We start from the raw sequence: 20,529 nt of genomic DNA on the forward strand, positions 1-20,529 counted from the left end.
ACAATGAGTTTCAAAACTGAAATACCAGGCTAATATAGCCTCTTGCTAATTAATACTAATCACGTTATGCCTACAAGCATTTACAAACCCTCACTATACAAGACAATTTTGTATACCTATTTAATTATTTCTTAAAATAGCATACAAAATAAGTATCGTCACTATAGATTATTCGTGCCATGATGAACGATTATATCAAGCACGCAAGATGCGATAGTTTTTAGTCAGCACATCACTAGCCGGTAAAGTGTTGCTCGTGTGCTTTGTTTGCTGAATCAACAAAAATTGTACAAGTTGAAAGTTATTTATATTTTGTACATAGCAGGTAACATCTGTGTAAACTGGATATCTGCATCAATGAAGGATTGAATGCGGAAAGGAAATAATCGCTACGCATACGCTGCGATTCCACTTGTGAATTGAGTTAAATTTCAGTACAAATTTCGATCGACAAACTAACAAAATATATTGTAGCACTTAATGCACGCGAATAAAATTGATAGCGCTTATCAATTGTTGCTGCCGCTACCCCTTTAATTGCTCAATAGACAATCGGTATTTGTGGTTAAAGCCAGAAAAAGAAAATTTGACTGCGTGACTGTAAAGTGCGTCGTGTATGTGTGTGTGTGTGTGTGTGTGTTGTGTGTGGGCGTAGCAGAAGCTGAAGGCGTCGCGTGTCCAATTGGAGTAAATGTGGCCAATGGCGTGCATCTAACAAAATATACGTGTCCTCTATTTCCAGTTAGACAACATTAACCAGTGGCAATATGTACAGTTACGGCTGCTTAGCGATCCTGCTGCTCGCAGCAGCAACAGTTGCCCAGGCCAGCGAGGATAACGAGTCCTGCTACTCATTTGCCGGTGGCTCAGTGTATCCCGCCGGCGAGAACAAGGGCGATCACCAATTGCAGTACACAAAGGCAGTCAGTAAGTAGCTGAAATTGAGGCATATTCGTCCTGAGTGACATTTTCAATTTTCCTTGCAGTTTCCAAACCCGCCCCACCATTCGAGGCCACCGCTGTGGTCAACAAGGAGATTGTGCAGCTCTCACTCTCACAATATCTGGGCAAATACGTTGTGCTGCTCTTCTATCCGCTGGACTTGTAAGTTGCCATCAACTTGGGCGATGCCTTCACTAATAGCTTACTGTTTTTTTGCAGCACATTTGTGTGTCCCACGGAGATTATTGCCTTCTCCGATCGCATAGCTGAGTTCCGTAAGATCAAGACTGAGGTGATTGCTGCCAGCGTTGACTCGCACTTTACGCACTTGGCTTGGATCAATACGCCTCGAAAGGAGGGCGGCTTGGGCAGTGTCAAGATACCCTTGCTCTCCGATTTGACGCATAAAATCAGCAAGGACTATGGTGTCTATCTGGAGGAGAGTGGTCATGCGCTCCGCGGTCTCTTTATCATTGATCAGCGTGGTGTGCTGCGTCAGATAACTATGAATGACCTGCCCGTGGGTCGCTCCGTGGATGAGACATTGCGTTTGGTGCAGGCCTTCCAGTACACTGATACGCATGGCGAGGTGTGTCCCGCCGGTTGGAAACCGGGCGCCGATACAGTGAGTATTTACTTATATTGCATTTGTTTAAACTTTTCTAATTCATGTCTTCCGGCAGATTGTGCCCAATCCGGAGGAGAAAACAAAGTACTTTGCTAAAAACAATTGAGCAATCACCTTTTTAAATAACATTCCCAGCCCACCCAGTTTGGCTAGCAAAACATTACATTACCAATTCAAATCTTAGCAACTGAACTGAAAGAGTTAAATTTATGTCTACATAACTCACATTAATCATATTTTCACGGCCGCTTGTATATATGCAAAATTGAAATGATGGAGGTTCCAAGTGTGTTAAATACAACGTTTTATTATACTTGTATATAAATATCAAGTTCAACTCGAGTGTGAAAATATGTAATATATATATAGTTAAAAGTTTGTAATCCTAAAAACAAAATGCTCCATCGACCTGGAGCCAACGGGGGAATCGTCTTAGGATAATGGGAAAATGGAAATATTGAAAAACTGTGTCAATACATGCTACACCCTGTTATTTTGTAGCTTCGGATAAACAGTTGCAGGGAAGGTTTGGTAAGTGGTTGTTTAAGTATATTTATTGTTTTTAGCACTTAAGTAAAATTTAAACTACAAATCGAGTGTGACCGTTCTCATGCATTAATCGCCAAAAAAAAGCTCCGCTCGGTGCGCGCATCTCTTTTGACGGCTGGTCACTCTGTTTATACGCAACGATGAAATCGCGAACAGCTGTTAAAGTATCGATATTTCTTATAAAATCAAAATAGCGGCGGAATACGTTTATCCAAATATTTACGCACTCATATACATGTGTGTGTATATGTATGTAGGCATTATATTCTTGAACGGCCTACGAATCCGCGACATAACAACGCCCTTCTTTTTTTTTTTTCATTCCCTTCACAGTTATACAAGGCTATTGTAGAATAGACTCAATGCCTTAGCAGATCGCACAAACATGTACAAATTCCTAAATTAAATTTGTAGAACATGTTTAAATTATTAAGCCTGCTTTAAGTTAAATGGTTAGTTCCCGTTTCTTTTGCCCATTTTTTTATTATTTAAAGTATCTTTTAGTTGCCTGTAGTATGCAATGGACATCATTTGACGAATTGTGTGTTTATTTTGTTGTTGTTTATTATTGCAATCACTTAGTTAAATGTATTGTTATGTTGCATTTGATAAGGTTTTTAAATTGTGTGGTTTGCAGTCGCAAATTGCATCTTTATTACATAAATTTTATTTTGTTTTGGCGCGCTAAACGTAAAGCTTAAAATTTAAACATATTTGTTTGCTGGTTGTGTGTGTGTGTGTGTGTTGTTTGTTTGCATAAACAATGAAAACTTATATGAAATACTTAATAAAAAAGATCGCATGAAACAATGTGTGTGTGTTCGTGTGTGTGTGTGTTTGTGTGTGAGCGTTGGCTGTGTATTTGTGCTCCGGTGCGCATCCAGAGTTTAGTCCCACAAATCCAACTCTTAACTCAACGGCAGCCAAATTAGGAAACGTAAAATAAACTGAAAAGTTAATAATATATCATTTAAATAGTTAATTGATTAAACCGCTTCGTGTGCAATGCACTCACCCAACTGATCGAAACAGAATTTGAGCCTGGTTTCTTTCTACTTGTTGTTGATGGACAAACGCTCGACGCTGGCGAGCAGCTCGTCAGCCGTCTGGGAGACGACCTGCTCCTGATCATCACTGGTGCTGAGATTTTGCAGGCGCTTCTCCAGCGCCGACAGATCCTCCAGCTCCTGCTGCTGTTTGACCATATAGCGTAATATGAGCGTGGTCAGCATGCACATATCTTCCAGAATTGTGGCTGTTTCAGGTGTGGGATGATCGTAACGATTGCGCAGCAGCCGCAACTTCGCTTCCGCCAGCTCCAGTGGCGACTTGCCGCTGCGATCGTACATATGAACACTGGCGCCGCCCTGCAGCAGAACACGCACAACCACATTGAAGTTATTGGAACTGGCCGATATGACCGCCAAGTGGAGCGGCGTATTGCCCAGCGAGTCGACCACATTCGGATTTGCGCCGTATTTCAGCAGCTGCTGCACAATGGGTATATAGCCGCGACAGGCGGCCAAATGGAGCGGACTGCGATTGAATTCATCGGCGGCATTTGGATTGCCGCCCGACTCCAGTATCCGATTGAGCAGCTCGATATTGCAGGTGGAAGCGGCGGTGCGCAGTTTGCGATTGTTTGACTCGGTTAATATGTTGTTGTAGCTGCAGTACATCAGACGCTTCATGCGGGGACGCATCTTGAAGCTCTTACTGCTCGATGGCAGTGTGCTCGGATGTATTAGGCTCGGCAGATAGTCAACGTTAAGCGGTAATGGCGGTAGATGCGGCAGCGCGAAATGTTCCCGTTCCCCCGCTCTGTCTCTGCTCAGCAGGAATGTGTTCGCATTTGGATTCAGATTCGGCCATTCGCCGTGTGTGTTGGGCGACGATGTTGGCGTTGGGGGCATCACTGGTGGCGGCGGCGTTATCATAATACCCTTCGACACTGGCATTGTGGGCATGGACATGGTGGGCAGCTCTGTTCCTGGTTCTGGTTCTTGTGCCACTGGCGTTGGCACCTCTTTGCCCGTGTCCACACGGTCATTGGACATGGCCGTCGTGTGTGCGTTAGTTGCGTTCACCTGCTATTTAAAATAATTATTGCGTTGCGTTCGTCTGCACACACTATACAATTTTTTTTTTTTTTATCTTTTTCTTCACGCGCTTCTTACTTTTGTCTGTATTGTTTGTATTTTTCTCGATTTTTTTTCCTGTTTACATTTTGTGCGTCAGGCTGCCAACGCGTTGTGATTGGCGCTGCCAGCGCGTGCGACCCAGGTGGCAACGCTGCGCCAATTCGTGAATATCGCAAAAACATGAAAAGCTTTTGTTTTTCTGCACTGACCGCGTATCGAACGAACATTTATTTATTTTGTATTGTAAGGTTTTCCACTGCATCGGGAAATTTGCAGAATTTCATCCGAATCGTTTGAATTATAGATCCCAAATAGAAATCTTTTTATATATTGGTTTGATTTATCGAAATTTCTTAAGAATATTTTGATAGCTGTTGAACTTTTAAACGAGACGTTTTTTTATTATTTATTTATACCTGTATTAATTTATATAGGTATACGATTGTACGGGATACGTATTCATTGCATTTACTAGCAGAAAATGAAAACGTCTATTATTTTACATTTAAAACTTTTATTCAAAATTCCTGCACATGTATTTCTATTAACTAACAAAGCGGCACGGAATGTTTAAAACATACAGTTAGTTTACAATGAAATTGGCAAAAACATGAACATTCATTCAATAAATACGCATAATAATAATACAGATTTAAGTAATGCAACGCCAGATTTAAAATGTCTAAATCTCTTAACCTTTAACATAATATTTCAAAGCGCAAGTGTTTAAATCGTCTCGCACCATAACATCAGATGGAATCTTATTTTTGGGCTTCATTATGATTCAAACATTTTATTTGTTTAAATTTTGTGTTCGTTTGGGTAATATTCGGTGTTGTAATGTTTGGATGTGCGTCGCGTGATGGTGATTTAGACCGCGGAAAGGGTTGCTAGGAAATGTTTAAAATATTAAAAGTATATACAAATATGTGAAAAGTGTAAACTCTAAAAGAGATTAGCTATATAGAGGAGCAGAGGACGCTGGGGCTGCTGTGGTCGCGGTCTAAATCCGTCTTGCGCGCTATTTCAAGAAATTAATCATCTCAATTATTTTGTTACGATTGGTGTGCATGTAGGCCTTGGTGTGCCACAGCATATTGATAAGCTTTTGGTCATCCTTCTCGTCCATGGCAATATCCTCGCTCAGCTGCGGATTGAAACGAAAATAGGGTATGCCAATGGTGCTGCACCAGGCGCGAGCGCGATCAACGACTCGGCCATCCGAGCAGGTGGCTTGGTCCACAAGTAGATTACCTACATGAGAAAAATGCAAATTATAAATAATGTAAAGAAAAACCAAATCACTTTAATGGATCGTTACCAATCGTAGAAATGCCGTAGGCCAATTTGGCTGTATCCCAGATGCTTTCCGGCCGAAATACATCAATGTCCTTGAGTTCTGTGACGGGTATATGACCCGTGCCCAGCGAAACAACGACCGAGACGGGCACAGCCTCTGCTTCGCGTCCAGCACTGCGCAGCGCCATGTTATATTCGTGTATCTCAGTCATGGCATCCAGTGTGGGATTATTGGCGATTAGCCCGCCGTCCAGGAAACGCCCAAAAGCACGGAAATATGATGGTGCTGCTCCAGTTGCACGAGCGGCACGCCACACCAACTGATCCTCCGGCTGTGGCGGCGGTATGCGTCGATTGCCTAAGGTTGATAAATTAGAAAGCGGATTAGCACTGAATTGATGGGAAGAGATATCCACGCCTGCCACTTACTGATGGAAGTCACAATGCCCAGAATATCGCTGGCGCTGGTGTAATTGCGGAATAGATGAAGATCAACGGGCTTGCGATCGGCCATGACGCCAGTGACCATAATTTTGGGATGCTTGATGTCAGTCATTACATTAAACTCGCCTAGATTATCCTTGAGTATCGCCTCGAAGTACTCGCTATTGTACGGACGTGAGCCTACGAAACACTGCTCCTTCATGCGCAGATAGAGACCCATGCACTGGCGCATGGTCTTGCCACAGCCCAGACCCAGGGCCAAGATGCCGCCAGTGCTGGTGCCGGCGATCCAGTCGAACATGTGTATGATGGGCGTGCGCGATAGTTTCTCAATCTCGAGCAGCATTTGTACGAGCACCAGGCCGCGAATGCCACCGCCGTCCAGGCAGAGCAGACGACCCCGGCCGTATGGCTTGTCACCCACCTCGGCGGCAATGGGTGATGTTGGCGACGGCAACTGTTCCGGACTAGCGACACCCGGTGTAGATGCTGCACTGTTGGATGAGTTAACCTTTTTGCCCTCATCCGCATTCACTTTGGTGGTAAACATGCCCAGGAGTGCGTCCATTATGCCCTGGCCCTTTTGCTCCTTCTCCGTATCAACCACAACGGGAACTCTGTGTAGCAAAGAGATATTCGTAATACTCCAAGACAAAGCTGTCTGCGTACTCACTGTGGTGGCTGCAGCTGCTTCTCCATGATGCCATTGGCTGCTGCGCCCAGAAAACCGCCAACCATTTGGCGACTGGTGGTCGCCAGCATATTTTCAATGTGCTCGCGCTTCTCCACCGACTCGGGCGGCTCTGGCGGTATGCCATTGTAGCTGCCCTTGGCATTGCAGCCCGGCGGACACTTCGAATTGGCCTCGGAACAGCGTTTGGCACCAACCGAGTGCAATATGTAGAGTATTTCGTCCTCCTTGTTGCCACTGGCATCATTGCCAACCATATGACGCGGCGTCTTGCCAGCCGTATTCTTCAGATTTATGTCGCAGCCAAAGACCACCAGACACTGGACAATCGGCACCAGCTTCTTCTCGATGGCAATGTGCAGAGCGGCATTGCCCTCATTGTCCAGCACATCGATGTCGGCATCGTGTGCGAGCAGCGTAACCACGCACTCGAAACGATTGCGCGCCACCATAACGTGCAATGCGGTGCGTCCATCGAAATTGGTCGCGTTCACATCGCAGCCCTCCATGATGAGGGCGTGTAGGGTCTCGCGGGAGGAGCACCAGTGAAGTGGCGTGCCGCCATATTTCATGTCCTGCGTGTAGAGCTTGCTGGCGTTGGTGCGTAGGAAGGAGGCCACCGATGTGGGCGTTGATGTCTTGTACAATTTGCTTATATTCTTGGCATTCAAATTGACATCGGCGCCGGCGAGCAGCAGAGCCTTAACATTCTCCGGCTTGTCCGTCACGCAGGCCAAGTGCAGCGGCGTGTATCCATCCGAGTTGAGGTGATTCAGATTCACGGTGCTGTTCGCGGTGAGCAGCTGCAGCGGAAGAGTTACATTGAGAGTTGAGTTAACCAGGCTAACTGGGAGCACGACTCACATTGATGATATCTTTTGTGGTGCTGGCGGCATAGTGGAACACCGAGTTGCTGTTTATGTCCAGATGCTCGATTTTGCTCAGCGGCAGCAGCAGCTTCACCATTTCAATATTGCCCTGCTTAATGGCCAGCTGAAAGGGCGACATGAGCGTTGTATGATCGGCCACATCGACGCACTGCAGCACTTTGGGATTGTTAATGTACTCGATCAGATTGAAGTAGGCAACCAAATGGGCCAGCGTCCACGATGGATTCTCCGAGAGCGCATCGCAAACTTTTTGCAAGCCATTCACATTGTAATACTGCAAATCGAGAAGGATTTAATGCAAGGGAATATGCTCGTTAAGGCAGCTAATTTACCTCCTTGACAATGCCCACAAAGACGGGCAGGCGTTGCATGAACGTATTGAACTTCTCCTCGGCCTCCTGCTGCAACGGCGAACGGTACAGGCTGAAGGAGCTGGTGTTCGAGTCGGAGGTGGGTCGCTGCAGCACGATCTCGTAGACGGCGCGCTTATCGTTGCTGTTGTAGGGCGGCGCAAACAGAACCATGGCATCATCCCGAGCCATCACCTGCAGTGTGCCCAGGGATTCGCTCTTGATTTCCACGACCTTGTTCGGCGGATTATCGCCGCCCAGCAGGCGCTGCAGTACTGTTAAGAAACAGATATTTAGTGAGGGTACAGTGAAGTCTAACTAAAGACGCAACACTTGGGCTAACTACGGGACATAAAAACAACAACACCAACAACAACAACAACAACAATGAACATGGAACATTTATAGGCAATACCAAAGCCGGAGGCTAGCGCTCCAAAGGCCATCCAAGACATGGCTTCCGTATATTCGGTTTGGTTGATGCGAATTTGAACTTTGGAATCTTGATTATGATGTATGGATGTGGAGGTCAAAAATGTCAGTGCGATTTGAGATTTGAGTGTGTAAGCGATGAACCTACAGAATATAAATGTATAGCAATGTTAATTGTTAGTTTGGTATGCGCCCAATTACGTGGAAGGTGTTCTCTAAATTACTGCGACTCAGACAAGAGACAGAGAAATTTAGAGAGAAAGAGAGAGAGAGTGTGCGGGAGACGGCGGTGAAATGCAGTAGACAAATCAATAACAACATCCGATTCTCTACACAAAGCGCTGGCAACAGTTGCATAAATCTATAAAGCGAAGCTGAGATACCCTGCAAAAAATTGATGCGAGCGCTCGTGAACTAGAGCTGAGCGCGTGCTTCTCTTGCTCCCATAGTGCTTTCTTTTGTGTCCCTAACACGCACGACTTGCCAGCTAATATCACAATTTTGAAAACTATAGAAAAAAGCTTATAGTTTATATTTTATTTAAGTTTTGCTCCTGAATGCTTATTCAAAGACCAGGAATTATTTTTGGAAAATTCCCGAAAAGCTGAAAAGGTTCTTTCCGTTCCGTTCCGAACAGTGACTCACGCGCCCATCTCTAAGTCGAACACTGAATAACTGTTGTTTCTTATTGCGGATTTAGTATGTCGCAATTGGCTTATTAAAGCCGCGATGACACACGCCTGGGATAGGGTATAAATGCGCCCTCATCAGCGTCTCAGCGATTCAACCGTGACTCAACTAGATCGACAGATTATATGCTTTGTGCTGTGCATGAAATTCATATGCGATTTTAATATGCAGACATATTTTTCTGCCCTTTCGTCTGGTCAGATTTGCGCTTTCTTTCTTTCTGTTCTTTCCCTGTTTCACTTGTTTCGCTTGTTAGTTAATCAATATAGGCTTTTACTATTATCTACTTTTTCTTCGTCTGATTGTGTGTGTGTATATGGTCGGGGTCAGTTATTCTTGTTGTCAGGTTCAATGTTGCACAATTGGGCCGCAAAAAAAAGAATAGCAAAAATACATGTAGCTTTCATATATACAGCTAACCATTAAACATTTCGCCGCCGTTTGTTCAACGCCAAATATGTTTTAAACACTTTTTCAAATTCACTTTTAATTTGTGCTTTTTTTTCTGCTGCTTAATGTTACTACGAGCCCTCCGGCAAGACGAATTACTTTTAATAACAAGTTCGTGCGATTCGTTCAATTGATTCGCTGGTTCATTTGAGGCTCATAGCAGCGAGCAGCGAGCAGCGAATTCATATTTTTTAAAACTGTTTTTAACGGGGAAAACTGTTAATAACAGAAGAGACTATTATGTAAAACCAAAATATACGTTTATGAACTGCTTTCAACTGCTTGAATAGCACAAAATGTCGTCTATTGATATCGACGTAAACTGCAAAAGCCTATGACCCTCAAACTGCACAATTTCAAATCTGTGGCGGTTAATTATGGCGGCAAAATGGTTTCAATTTGAAGTACATAATTTATTTATTTATCTATGCAAATAGATAAACATAAATATGTAATGTAATCCTGTAACAATTAAACTCTTTCGATTCGTTTTATCGCTAAGCACTCTAACTAAACACATTTATATAATTGATTGGCGCAAAGAGATTTCGATTCTTATTATTTTATCAGTTTCAATATTAATTGCTATCGCCAAAAATATACACACGTTTGATTAAACGGTCTGCAAGTTTCTTTGTGCCGTGGCATTTTCCATATCGCAGATAGCGTCCATTTTGAGATACTCCCGCCCTATAAAAGCTCGAGCTCTCGGGACATTCGACATCAGTTTACTGAAGTTTAATCATGAAGGCTTTCATTGTTTTGGTTGCTTTGGCTTTTGCCGCCCCCGCTTTCGGTCGCACCATGGACCGTTGCTCCCTGGCCCGCGAGATGTCCAACTTGGGCGTTCCTCGTGACCAACTGAACAAGTGGACGTGCATTGCCGAGCACGAGAGCTCCTACCGCACCGGTGTGGTTGGCCCCGAGAACTACAACGGCTCCAACGACTACGGCATCTTCCAGATCAACAACTACTACTGGTGCCAGCCCGCCAATGGTCGCTTCTCGTACAACGAGTGCGCCTTGAGCTGCAACGCCCTGTTGACCGACGACATCACCAACTCCGTCCGTTGTGCCCAGAAGATCCAGCGCCAGCAGGGCTGGACCGCCTGGTCCACCTGGAAGTACTGCAACGGTGCTCTGCCCTCCATCAATGACTGCTTCTAAGTTCGACTCTTAACTCTAATAAATGAATGCTTAAAAAATGATTGTGATGCTCGGTTTCCTTCTGTCAATATCTCTCACTCTCTCTTGCGCTTTCTACCTACTTCCTTCTTTTCTTTCTCAAGCCTCATATGCATTCATGAGAATCACATAGAGAGGCTAAATTATTAAAGATTCAATTCTAAGGCCTCATTTGCATTCATGAGAATCGCATAGAGAGGCTAAATTATACAAGATTCAATTCTAAAGCCTCAATTGCATTCATGAGAATCGCATAGAGAGGCTAAAGTATACAAGATTCAATTCTAAAGCCTCAATTGCATTCATGAAAATCGCATAGAGAGGCTAAATTATACAAGATTCAATTGTAAAGCCTCATTTGCATTCATGAGAATCGCATAGAGAGGCTAAATTATACAAGATTCAATTCTAAAGCCTCATTTGCATTCATGAGAATCGCATAGAGAGGCTAAATTAGACAAGATTCAATTCTAAAGCCTCATATGCATTTATGAGCAGAAAAAAACTTTTTGTTTTGTCTACTAAAGTATTTATTGTTCGTATGCAAAATATAAATATTGATAGTTGATATTGTAAAAGCAAAAAATGTTTTGGCTGGAAAAGAGCTCATTCCAACAGACTTACGACTAAGGGACCCGATTGAAGCTGCCACCGAATCTACGCTACGAAATACTAAAAATTGCAAATTATATTAAAAAAATTAATATATAATCGTAAGCTTAAAAGTGGAGTTTTGTATTGCACGGAAGCTGGCATAACTCTGGCGCCTCAGTATAAGCCCGAAGGCAGGTCCGTCACCTTGGAGCCCTGCGTATAGGAGCGTGTGCGTGCGGATATGTTGCCGTTGAGCTGGCCGGAGCCGGGATAGTCGTGCATGCGCATGGCCAGATTGCTGCTGAAATAGATCTGTTGATTGCTGCGGGATTTCTCCCGCACGATGGCCGCATCGACGTGGCCACCGTCGTGGGAACCGGAGGCGAAGGCCGCCTCGAGGCGTTCCACGTTCTTGGTCACGCGGCGCGCCTGCAGCGCAGCCGTGAGATCTGGCTTTGGGTACTTTTGGGGCGTGTTCATGCCGGTCATAAAGAAGACCCCGTTGAAGTGTTGGGCGGGCGGCGTCGGCGGAGCCGGAGCTGGCGCCTTGCTGTTGTCCTGGCTGCTGTTTCTCAAGGCCAGTATGGTCGGATCGTGTTCGTCATGGCGTGCATTCATAATCACGTCGAGCAGCTCTCGATTGGTGCTCGCATTGTACGCCGTCGCGGTCGCATTCGCCTCCGCCTCGGGCATATCCGATGAGGGTGTGTCCAGCGTGTAGTTCACATGCGTATCCGTGTGCGTCGCCTCGTAGTCCACCTCGTCGAAGAAGGTCTGCATGGCGGCCAGACGCTCCACGGCCGCCGAGTCGCCCGGCATCAGCATGCCGTATTGGGAGTTCTCCTGGTCGGAGCAGTCGGTGCGCGGCACCAGATGTGCCAAGGATCGGGATTTCCGCGGCGGCTGCGGCACAATGTTTACCGGCACGATGTCCTGCTCCTGTTCCAGCAGACGTGGATGTGAATGCTGCTTGGCTGTCGCTGCCTGGCGCGAAATCTGCTTCTCCGCCTCGCTGACTATGTTGTCCAGCTCCTCAATGACATCCTCGATGGTGGCTGCATCGTCGTCTTCGTCCTTGTCCTCGCCGCGCTTCGTCTTGCGCTTGGACTTGGTGGGCAGCACCAGGATAGGCACTGGACTGAGCGAGGCGCCCGTCTCGGAGCTGCTGATGCCCTCATCCTCGTGTTCCGAGCAGCTCTGTTTGCTGCCCGCCGCCGCACCCGCTGCCGTCGTCTTTGAGTTGGGCGGCACCTGACGCGGCAGGGCGACGGGCTGATGCGCCTCCACGGGCTTAAAATTGGACTCCTGTGCGCCCTGCAGCCGGAATATCTCCCGCTGCAGCTCCGCGCAGCGCTCCTGCAGGCGTCGCTCCATGGACGTGAGCACCGTCTTCTCCTCGTGCAGTATTTGGACACGTCGCTCCAGGATGACCATTTGGCTGCGCACACGATCAGCGTCGCGTGCCTGGGCCAGCATCTTGTCCACATCGATGTGCAGCTCGTTGAAGCGCTTGATCTCGGCGCGCAGCGCGTCCAGCCAGGGCGAGGACGAGGATATGGTACGGGCCAGCGTGCCCGTTTCCAGGCCAGCCTGGCACAGCTCCGCCTGGATATACAGACGCTGCTGCAGGCTGACGGCGCTCTCGATGAACGTGTTGAGGAATCTGCAAGGGATTAGCGTACGTTGAGCAGCTGCTGCCAGGTGATGGGCTTCCCCCGCTTGCTACTCACTTGATGCCGGCGCATTGCAGCTCGCCGGAGCCGCCGCCGCTGTTGAGGATGCCGATGAGCAGCCGGAAGCGTACCGGTTCGCTGCAGCGCAGCCGCAGCGTGGACATCGCCTCCGAGACGGCCGTGTGGCCGGCGGCGCTGATCTTCTGGCCTCCATTGCCCTGGCCAAACGGCTGGCGATCGCAGGCGGCGGCTAGCAGCTGCAGCGCCAGGATACGTCCGCGTATGCCCTGACCCGTCGCCGAGGAGGCCAACGGCATCAGGCCGACCGGTGTGTTGCCTAAACGGGCTATGGCATCCAGAGAGCGGGAACAGCAAATGCTCAGGCATTGTCTGCGGGCGAGAGAATTAGCAGGGAGCAGCAGATGGATTCAGGATCTACTCACAGGCAGGAGAGCTCGTCGAGCAGCGCACGGCGCTGATAGCTCTGCGGATTGCGGGACATGGCCAGGGAATGGGTGGCCGTCGCCAGCGGAGCGGGCGCATTGCTCGCCTGCGCCATTTGGATGGCGCGCAACACCTCCAGCAGATGGCTAATGCCATCCGAGGGCGTGGCCACGAACTCCTGCACGAAGCTGTAAATGGACAATGGGAAATGGAAAGGGTAAGAGGAAGAGGACTCTGGCTCCATATTTACCTGGGAAAGGACACCCTAAGATCGGCGCGCAGCTTGGTCAGCAGATCGGTTATGGAACCAAATTGACGCAGGGACATCTCGCTATCGCTCTCCGGCGGCGCCGGAATGGGACTTCTGTGTGGATCAGAGGGCGCATTTAAGTCAGGTGAATGCATTAGAGCCGGAGACACACTTACTTGTAGCCGGAGTGCTTGGCCGGCAGCGTGGCAGCTTTGTAGGCATCCTCCTTGGCATGACCATTGATGTTGACATCGTAGATGGAGTGCACCTTGGCGGAGCCGCTGCCTTTGGTAAATTTGCGCAGGGAGAGCACATAATCCTCGGCATTGTAAACGGGCGGACGTTGATTCTCCTTGCTGTAAACGGGCGCCTGCGGCCAGCTCTGCTCCGAGCCGGCCATCTTATACGAAGCTAGCGAGCCGCTCAAGCTGCTGGCTCCGCACTTGACACTGGCGGAAGTCGCAGCTGGAGCGGCAGCCGGAGCAGCTGCAGCAGCATTGTGTGGCGGCAATTTGGGCGAGGTTTCGCAGACGCTGGGCGCCATCTGCGTTTGGTGTCGCTGCAGCGTGGAGCTGTCACTGGAAAAAAAAAATAGGAGAAAATAAAACGTGAGTCGTAAAATAAATTGACTCGAAATTTGCATTCAACATAAACTGGCATCTGGCCTGTCCGCCTGTCCGCACGTAACGCACCGGAAAAACAAGACATTCAGTTTATTAAGCATTTTCTGGCTCCAACTGAATTATTTCTATTTTTATTTTTATTAGCCAGTTGCTGTCAATGACACCCGGCGACGGGCCTGTGGGCTGCGGCTGCTTCCTTCGGCGTCTGTCAACTGATTAACGCGCCAGATGGAAACGTCGCATCTCGCCAACGGTCGCTGATTTGTTACTCAATTTGGTTTTTTTCTTATTTATTTATTTTCTTGTGCGTAAGCGAAAATATTGTCAAAAAATTAACATGTCAATAGACGAATCGGAATCAAAAGGCGCGCACTTTCACTGATGCCAGACGCGCAGATAAATGAGAGAGCGAGAGCGGGCGCGCGAGAGAGATTAAAGACTGAATGCACCGTTAACTGTGAATGCGCTCTAACGGTAAATTCTGGCAATGCGCGTCGCCATATGCAAATGAGCTGAAATTATGACGTGCTTCAACAACATTTCATTTTATTTATCAATCAAACGCATCAGTCACGTCGCTGCATGCCATTCGAGTGTCTTCTGCTGCTGCTTCTACTTCTTGGTTCTTTGGACAGGTGTGCCCGCGTCCGCACGCACACCTCGGCATGTGCGGGAGGTCTATGGCCATGGGTAATTGTTGCTGCTATAGATGATTAAAGCAGCAAAGAGTTAGCGATATGTTTGGCTGCAATTCCCACAGCGCGTACAGCTTTCAAGGCCCCAAAAGAAAAAGTGTCGAAAGATCAGAGTAAAATCAAAAAAACACGTAAATTGAAAACGAGCGAGCCGCGTTAAATTTGCATAAATCAATTTGAAAAAAAAAAAAACAAAAAAGAAAATAAAAACAAAATTGAGATCAGGAGGCGCAGAGCATGACAAGATGACGGACGGGCACTCCAAACAGCAGCAGCAGCCGCAGTCGCCGTCGCAGTCGCCGATGCCAGCGTGTAGATAAGAGCGCCTAATGGAAATGCATTTAAAGGCGAGGTAAGTGTGTACACATCAAATTAAGCTATGAGCCTGGAGTCTTAATGCGCAGCCAGCTAAACGCACAATTGAGAGCATTTCGTGTTGCCAGATAGTCTGTCAACTGTCAACTAATTCAAAAAGTGCATTTTTGTAATTGGCGCATGCACTTATAAAACTGTATTAATCGCTTTTGATTAAAGTTACTTTTATTTTATTTATTTGTTGCAACGCATTAATCAAAGCCTTGTCTTATCAGCACAAACAAAGTTTGCTGACAAAAAATAAGTAAACAAATCGACGATTTGTTCTAGAAACTTTTGATATGAAAGACAACAAATTGCAAACAACAGCAAAAAATTAATTAATCAAAAATTGTATAAGCAACAACAGGGACGACTGTCAAATACCCTGCTGTCTTAAGGGAGGTTAAAAAAATATATATTAAGATATTAAGATAGGTAGATAAACACAAACATATTTATATATATATTTATGTTATGTGTATGCTAGATTTATTGTTAAATATTTCTATTACGCAGCATATAATATTCGGCATATTTTTTGAATGCATTAATCAATATTGTTTGAGCTCAAGTATGCCATTTTAAAGTGTTACCTGTGTTTAGTTATTTTTTTTTTATCAATGAAAAGCCTTATACTATATACTATATAAAGCGGGATCGCGCCATATGTTGAAGTGTTCCATGTGACGTAAATACGCCAACTTGTCCAAATCTCTTGGTAATGATCTAATAATTCCCCAAGATCATGTGTATACTTGTTGTTTTTTCTTTCATTTTGTATTGACAACAACAACAGATATTTCAACATTGTTCACAAAGGTTCATTGAATTAGTTAGAGAAAGGTAAAGGCCTCATTGGGCCTGATTAGCATAATTGTTGTTATGTCTACAATGGGCCAGGGCTTGAGATTCGTGAGGTCTCTTTTTATTTACTGGGCTACTTAGAAAGGGCCCTTAACCGCCTGTCAATGCCCATGATATCTGATGTAAGTTCTTGTTTTTTTTATTTTTTATAATATTTGCAAGACTCATGGAATACTTTAAATGATAAGGCGTGTGTGTGTGTGTGCTTTGTCAAAAACTAAAGATCTTTGAGTTTTTTTGAATTTTAAACGGCGGCGCGTGCACAAGTCAAGTGAAGTCAAGTAGCTAAGAAACTGACAAAAAAAAAAAAAGAAACAAGATAAAATTAAATAGATTTTATAGCACGTCTAGTCGACGATCGGACATTAAACTTGTAAAAGCTGGGAATTTGGCCAACGAGCTGCACGTGAAAGAAAAACTCAAGTGCAATTTCAGACTCAAATAACTCAAATGCCGCACAATGTATAAATAACTACAACAAAACATGCAACCTCACAGATTGCGTGAACAAAGCCCCGCCGAACCCAAACCCAAGCCAATCGCCTCCAAACCCCCTCCAATCCACGCCAAACCCCTCCGAGCCAAGTCGAGTCAAGACAATGCCATCTGGCTAAATATTTGGAATTAGTTACGTCGAAGAGATAATTGTGGCTGCCAACATGCGTGCGAGGTCATGATTCGAGTATGAATATAAGTATAAATATGAATGTGAATATGAGTATGAGTATGAGTACTCGTATGGTTGGTTGCGCAAATGGGGCTTATCTGTAATTCGCATAGATAACAGGAAATTAGGAAACTTCTTCCTTAACTTATCTAGCCCAATGCACATCAGATATATTTATATATATATATATATTTTTTTTTATTTATTTATATTATTTTTTAGTTGTTGTGATTAAATAAGTCAGACCCGTTGTTAGTTGGAGAGGGCTTCAACATGCGAAGATCTTCTGCTGATTGGGCTTATTGTCCAATAATTGTTTGATTTTAAGTTAATTAGGCAAATTTATGGACAATAAGCTCAAGGGTATTTCAAATAAACAAAATTAATCTACATATTAAGTATGCAAACTGGTTTCTTTAGGCTTCAGCTTAAAGTTTGGATAAGTTTGATAAAGTGGAGCTAAACCCCGATATGAAGTTGTAGAACGTGGCAAGCCAGGGCTCGAGCTCAAGCTCGAAAACTAGGCTCACGAATTGCACCTTTTCTTTTTCTTCTTTGTTAAGTCTAGATTATTTTGTTAAGAGTCTGCTTCACTAAAGGCATTGGTTAGCCACGTCTAGAGGGTATGTCTTTTTAAGCCTACTTCTTTCTCGCCTCCTTAGCAGGTTCTTTGCCACGAAGTTGGGTTAGTTGAACTGAGCTCTAAGGGAAGTCATAGGTTCGAACCGTCAACCGAACTATTAAAAAGTAGCTGCATAAAGTTTAATTTAATACAAATTATTGACATGCATTGACTTTTAAAGTGGTAGTGGTTTGAACTTCTTGCTGGTTCGAACTCCCGTTCAATTTCTCACAATCTTAGAATGTTATATATTCTATGTATGCTTGCTACAGATGGATTATTCTTTTAAATAGCAGACTGCGCAACGTTCCAATATATTTATCTGAAGTATTAGCTAACGTATTACATCTGATATTATCTAGAATCTATGACAGATAAGATACATTTGTAGCTGCAAGCGCAACGCCTTTTAAGTTGGCTCCGTTTGACTAATGAGTCGTAATGCATTGTGAGAGTATGATTCATCGGCTGAGTTAATATATAGTTCTTATCGCCCGTATTTACATTGGATTTGTTGGCAAATATCATAATTAACTTATTTGTACCCACATCTTTGTAAGAATCGTTTGATTATTTGCCCAATTGGATCCGACTATAAATACTGCAATCAACGCTGGCTGCAGGCAACAGTCGCAGCTGGCAACTGGCAACTTCCACTGCAATATGAGATCTTTCATTGTTGTTCTACTGGTGGCTCTGGCCTGGGCTGGGCCGGCTTTGGGTCGCACCATGGACCGCTGCTCGCTGGCCCGGGAGATGGCCAAGCTGGGCGTGCCGCGGGATCAGCTGAACAAGTGGACGTGCATTGCCGAGCACGAGAGCTCCTATCGCACCGGCGTGGTGGGTCCATCCAACTCGGATGGCTCCAATGACTACGGCATCTTCCAGATCAACGATCGCTATTGGTGCCAGCCGCCCAGTGGCAAGAAGTCGAGCAACGGCTGCGGCGTCAGCTGCAAGGCTCTGCTCACGGACAATATCACCAGGTCGGTCAGGTGCGCCCAGAAGGTGCTCAGCCAGCAGGGCTGGAAGGCCTGGTCCACCTGGAAGTACTGCAGCGGCCAGCTGCCCAGCATTGATCCCTGTTTCAAATAAGATCTAGGATAATGTGCCATAAATAAAGCATGGCAAGCTCTGGGCTTGTATAATAGACTTTCCACTTGCAAAATTATTGACCAACATTTTGTGCAGTACAGTGATCATTCGATTAATGAACTCATTATATGGTGTTGGCTCTTTGAGAAATTGCAAGAAAAAAATTGTCCCCGCTCTGGTTAGACGCGCCTTTTTGGCCGCGTGGCGAAAAGTGAAATTTTATATAATGGCCCACACATAACCGAGTCATTATGACAGTTTTACCTGGCCAAAACGAACGCTATCTATGAGAAATTATTGCAAAATGGCAAACGATCAACTGACGTCCATCCAACGACAGCTACACTGGGCATGGCTAGAGTCCGAGTCGAAGACGGAGTCGAACTTCGAGTCGGCAACGGAGACGGACTGTCGCTGGCTGGTAATGGCTGTAAAACAAGTTAATTTAATTTCCAATCGTAAAACAAATTACGTATGAAAGCATGCCGTTATCGCAGCACTTATCTAGCGAGAGCGAGGGAGAGGGTGAGGGAGAGACTGAGAAGAAAGAGAGAGAAGCAGAGAGAAGCGAGCAGCAATTGAATGCAGACTTGGAGCTCCACATATTCACTTAGATTTCGTCAGATCATAAAAAAGAAGAAGCAGAAGACTAGAAGAAATACTCAAGCTGCCTCTGTATTAGCGCATAATACACACACACACACAAGCAGCCGCGCTTCTTGCCTCAGACCCGCTTTATAGGGAAATCGTCCTCAAGTAACTTCGTTGTTTATAGAGCGATCTTTTAGATACATTCAGCGTCTATATATCACACAAAAACGCGTGTGCATACCAAAGCGCAAAGCTCTACGTTTGATTATATAGTCTATATGATCTTTCTATATAAATATCTATATAGGATGATCAGTGTATACTATAAGATCTTCTAAATACCAGTGTGGGGGCATGTAGGTTTTATAAATGTCTAATAAGCCAGATCTCAAAATATATGTCTATCGATATAATTGACAATGGGATGTCAATGAATCGAAATAAGAAGATATACTTATTCCGCTTGTGATAAATAAGCTTATATAAAAGACTTAGTTAGATACCTTATGTGATATAGGAGCAATTTGAGACGGGGTTCCGGAGCAATTTTAACCGCATATGATGTATGAAAGTTTTTTGTTTACGGTGCGATTGGGTTCTAAATCATTTTCAAAGATTTTACAGAGAATTTATTAATGTTATATATCAATTTTATACCCGCGTGCAATATATATATTTGGAATGATATATATATATTTTTTTTTTAAAGATCCTAACTAGTCTCATGATTAATTTTCATTTAAAATTTCAACAAACTAGCTGTAAGATTGAGCAAATTTAAGATTCAACTCTCTAGCTGCATGTCAAGACGGACATGCCACAAAACCAATATACTCTTTTCACTTTTTGAACGAGTACAAATATAAAAAAAAACAATTTTAATGCAATTACGTGTAAGGCGTCTGCCCAATGTAGGTCTATTTGTATTACCATTTTTGTCTAATCGCCTGAGATCGACTTTGCCATATTCAGTTTACTTTAGGCCTTGTCATCGTCTTTGTTGTTGTTGTTGTTGTTGCACATTTTTCAATCCACAAAAGCAGTGAAAATGTTAAACAACTCAACAGACAGAAAGACAGGCGGACAGACAGCTAGACATCCATATTGTATCAATTTGTATCAAATTCTCAAGGGTCTTCGATGGAGTTGAATGACTTTTTATAAGCTGCCTTCTATTTTTTTTTTTTTTTTTGGTCTTTCAATTTAGTCAACAAAACGAACAGCTACTGTATTTTAGCCGGTTTCCGCTCAAATTACCAAATCTAGCCCGAAGAACTTCTTATTTTACATTAGACGAGCATATTTATTTCAAGGCGGCATTTTTTATTTGTCTAGCTGACATTTCCGACTGCAAACAAAGTGC

The 20,529-nt window shown here is 44.8% G+C and overlaps 6 protein-coding genes and 1 long non-coding RNA gene across 16 annotated transcripts in view; 3 read left to right on the forward strand and 4 right to left on the reverse strand.

Annotated features, from left to right (window-relative positions):
* The first annotated feature begins 183 nt into the window (after nt 1-183).
* Nucleotides 184-1,912, forward strand: Prx4 (Peroxiredoxin 4). Of its 4 annotated transcripts, none has more exons than XM_015175609.3 (5): nt 184-325; nt 743-927; nt 987-1,104; nt 1,162-1,567; nt 1,626-1,912. In XM_015175609.3, exons 2-5 carry the CDS (start codon nt 768-770, stop codon nt 1,674-1,676), a joined length of 735 nt encoding a protein of 244 aa, XP_015031095.1. In that variant the 5' UTR covers nt 184-325; nt 743-767; the 3' UTR covers nt 1,677-1,912. The 4 variants fall into 4 exon arrangements, with proteins under 4 accessions (XP_015031095.1, XP_070063980.1, XP_070063981.1 ...); XM_070207879.1 differs by lacking the exon at nt 184-325 and adding an exon at nt 414-555; XM_070207880.1 differs by lacking the exon at nt 184-325 and adding an exon at nt 449-605.
* On the reverse strand, nt 1,819-2,543 carry LOC138911025 (uncharacterized). Its single transcript, XR_011416330.1, has 2 exons — nt 2,347-2,543; nt 1,819-2,275 (listed from the first exon to the last, which is right to left on the reverse strand). It is a non-coding gene; the product is annotated as an uncharacterized lncRNA (long non-coding RNA).
* A 206-nt stretch (nt 2,544-2,749) lies between these two features.
* On the reverse strand, nt 2,750-4,402 carry LOC6622483 (ankyrin repeat domain-containing protein 54). Of its 2 annotated transcripts, XM_002046390.4 has the most exons (3): nt 4,297-4,402; nt 3,135-4,209; nt 2,750-3,066 (listed from the first exon to the last, which is right to left on the reverse strand). In XM_002046390.4, exon 2 carries the CDS (start codon nt 4,174-4,176, stop codon nt 3,172-3,174), a length of 1,005 nt encoding a protein of 334 aa, XP_002046426.1. In that variant the 5' UTR covers nt 4,177-4,209; nt 4,297-4,402; the 3' UTR covers nt 2,750-3,066; nt 3,135-3,171. The 2 variants fall into 2 exon arrangements, with proteins under 2 accessions (XP_002046426.1, XP_015030945.1); XM_015175459.3 differs by having other exon boundaries at nt 3,135-4,303.
* A 352-nt stretch (nt 4,403-4,754) lies between these two features.
* iPLA2-VIA (calcium-independent phospholipase A2 VIA) lies at nt 4,755-9,631 on the reverse strand. 2 transcript variants are annotated; one of them, XM_002046391.4, is made up of 8 exons: nt 9,477-9,622; nt 8,350-8,510; nt 7,917-8,209; nt 7,559-7,858; nt 6,677-7,497; nt 5,989-6,620; nt 5,582-5,917; nt 4,755-5,514 (listed from the first exon to the last, which is right to left on the reverse strand). In XM_002046391.4, the coding sequence occupies exons 2-8, from the start codon at nt 8,387-8,389 to the stop codon at nt 5,282-5,284; spliced, it is 2,655 nt and encodes an 884-aa protein (XP_002046427.1). In that variant the 5' UTR covers nt 8,390-8,510; nt 9,477-9,622; the 3' UTR covers nt 4,755-5,281. The 2 variants fall into 2 exon arrangements, with proteins under 2 accessions (XP_002046427.1, XP_015030944.1); XM_015175458.3 differs by lacking the exon at nt 8,350-8,510 and having other exon boundaries at nt 9,477-9,631.
* Nucleotides 9,632-10,232: 601 nt separating this feature from the next.
* LOC6622522 (lysozyme A/C) lies at nt 10,233-10,714 on the forward strand. The gene has a single exon (XM_002046392.4). The coding sequence runs from the start codon at nt 10,251-10,253 to the stop codon at nt 10,671-10,673; it is 423 nt and encodes a 140-aa protein (XP_002046428.1). The 5' UTR covers nt 10,233-10,250; the 3' UTR covers nt 10,674-10,714.
* Nucleotides 10,715-11,205: 491 nt separating this feature from the next.
* The window catches only part of mwh (multiple wing hairs), a 34,296-nt gene continuing 24,972 nt past the window's right edge, over nt 11,206-20,529 (reverse strand). For 4 of the 5 annotated variants that reach the window (XM_070207881.1, XM_002046393.4, XM_015175457.3 and 1 more), the window contains 5 exons: nt 13,829-14,230; nt 13,653-13,766; nt 13,402-13,590; nt 13,016-13,348; nt 11,206-12,948 (listed from right to left, as the gene is read on the reverse strand). In XM_070207881.1, the coding sequence (XP_070063982.1) occupies nt 11,460-12,948; nt 13,016-13,348; nt 13,402-13,590; nt 13,653-13,766; nt 13,829-14,230 (2,527 nt within the window). In that variant the 3' untranslated portion in view covers nt 11,206-11,459. Of the gene's footprint in view, nt 12,949-13,015; nt 13,349-13,401; nt 13,591-13,652; nt 13,767-13,828; nt 14,231-14,344; nt 15,087-20,529 lie in introns of those variants that run through there. The other variant, XM_032435428.2, reaches the window with a different exon arrangement.
* LOC6622533 (lysozyme A/C) lies at nt 18,097-18,632 on the forward strand. The gene has a single exon (XM_002046394.3). The coding sequence runs from the start codon at nt 18,144-18,146 to the stop codon at nt 18,573-18,575; it is 432 nt and encodes a 143-aa protein (XP_002046430.1). The 5' UTR covers nt 18,097-18,143; the 3' UTR covers nt 18,576-18,632.

Source organism: Drosophila virilis, chromosome 3 (genome assembly GCF_030788295.1).
Source record: "Drosophila virilis strain 15010-1051.87 chromosome 3, Dvir_AGI_RSII-ME, whole genome shotgun sequence".
Classification (NCBI taxonomy): Eukaryota; Metazoa; Arthropoda; class Insecta; order Diptera; family Drosophilidae; genus Drosophila; species Drosophila virilis.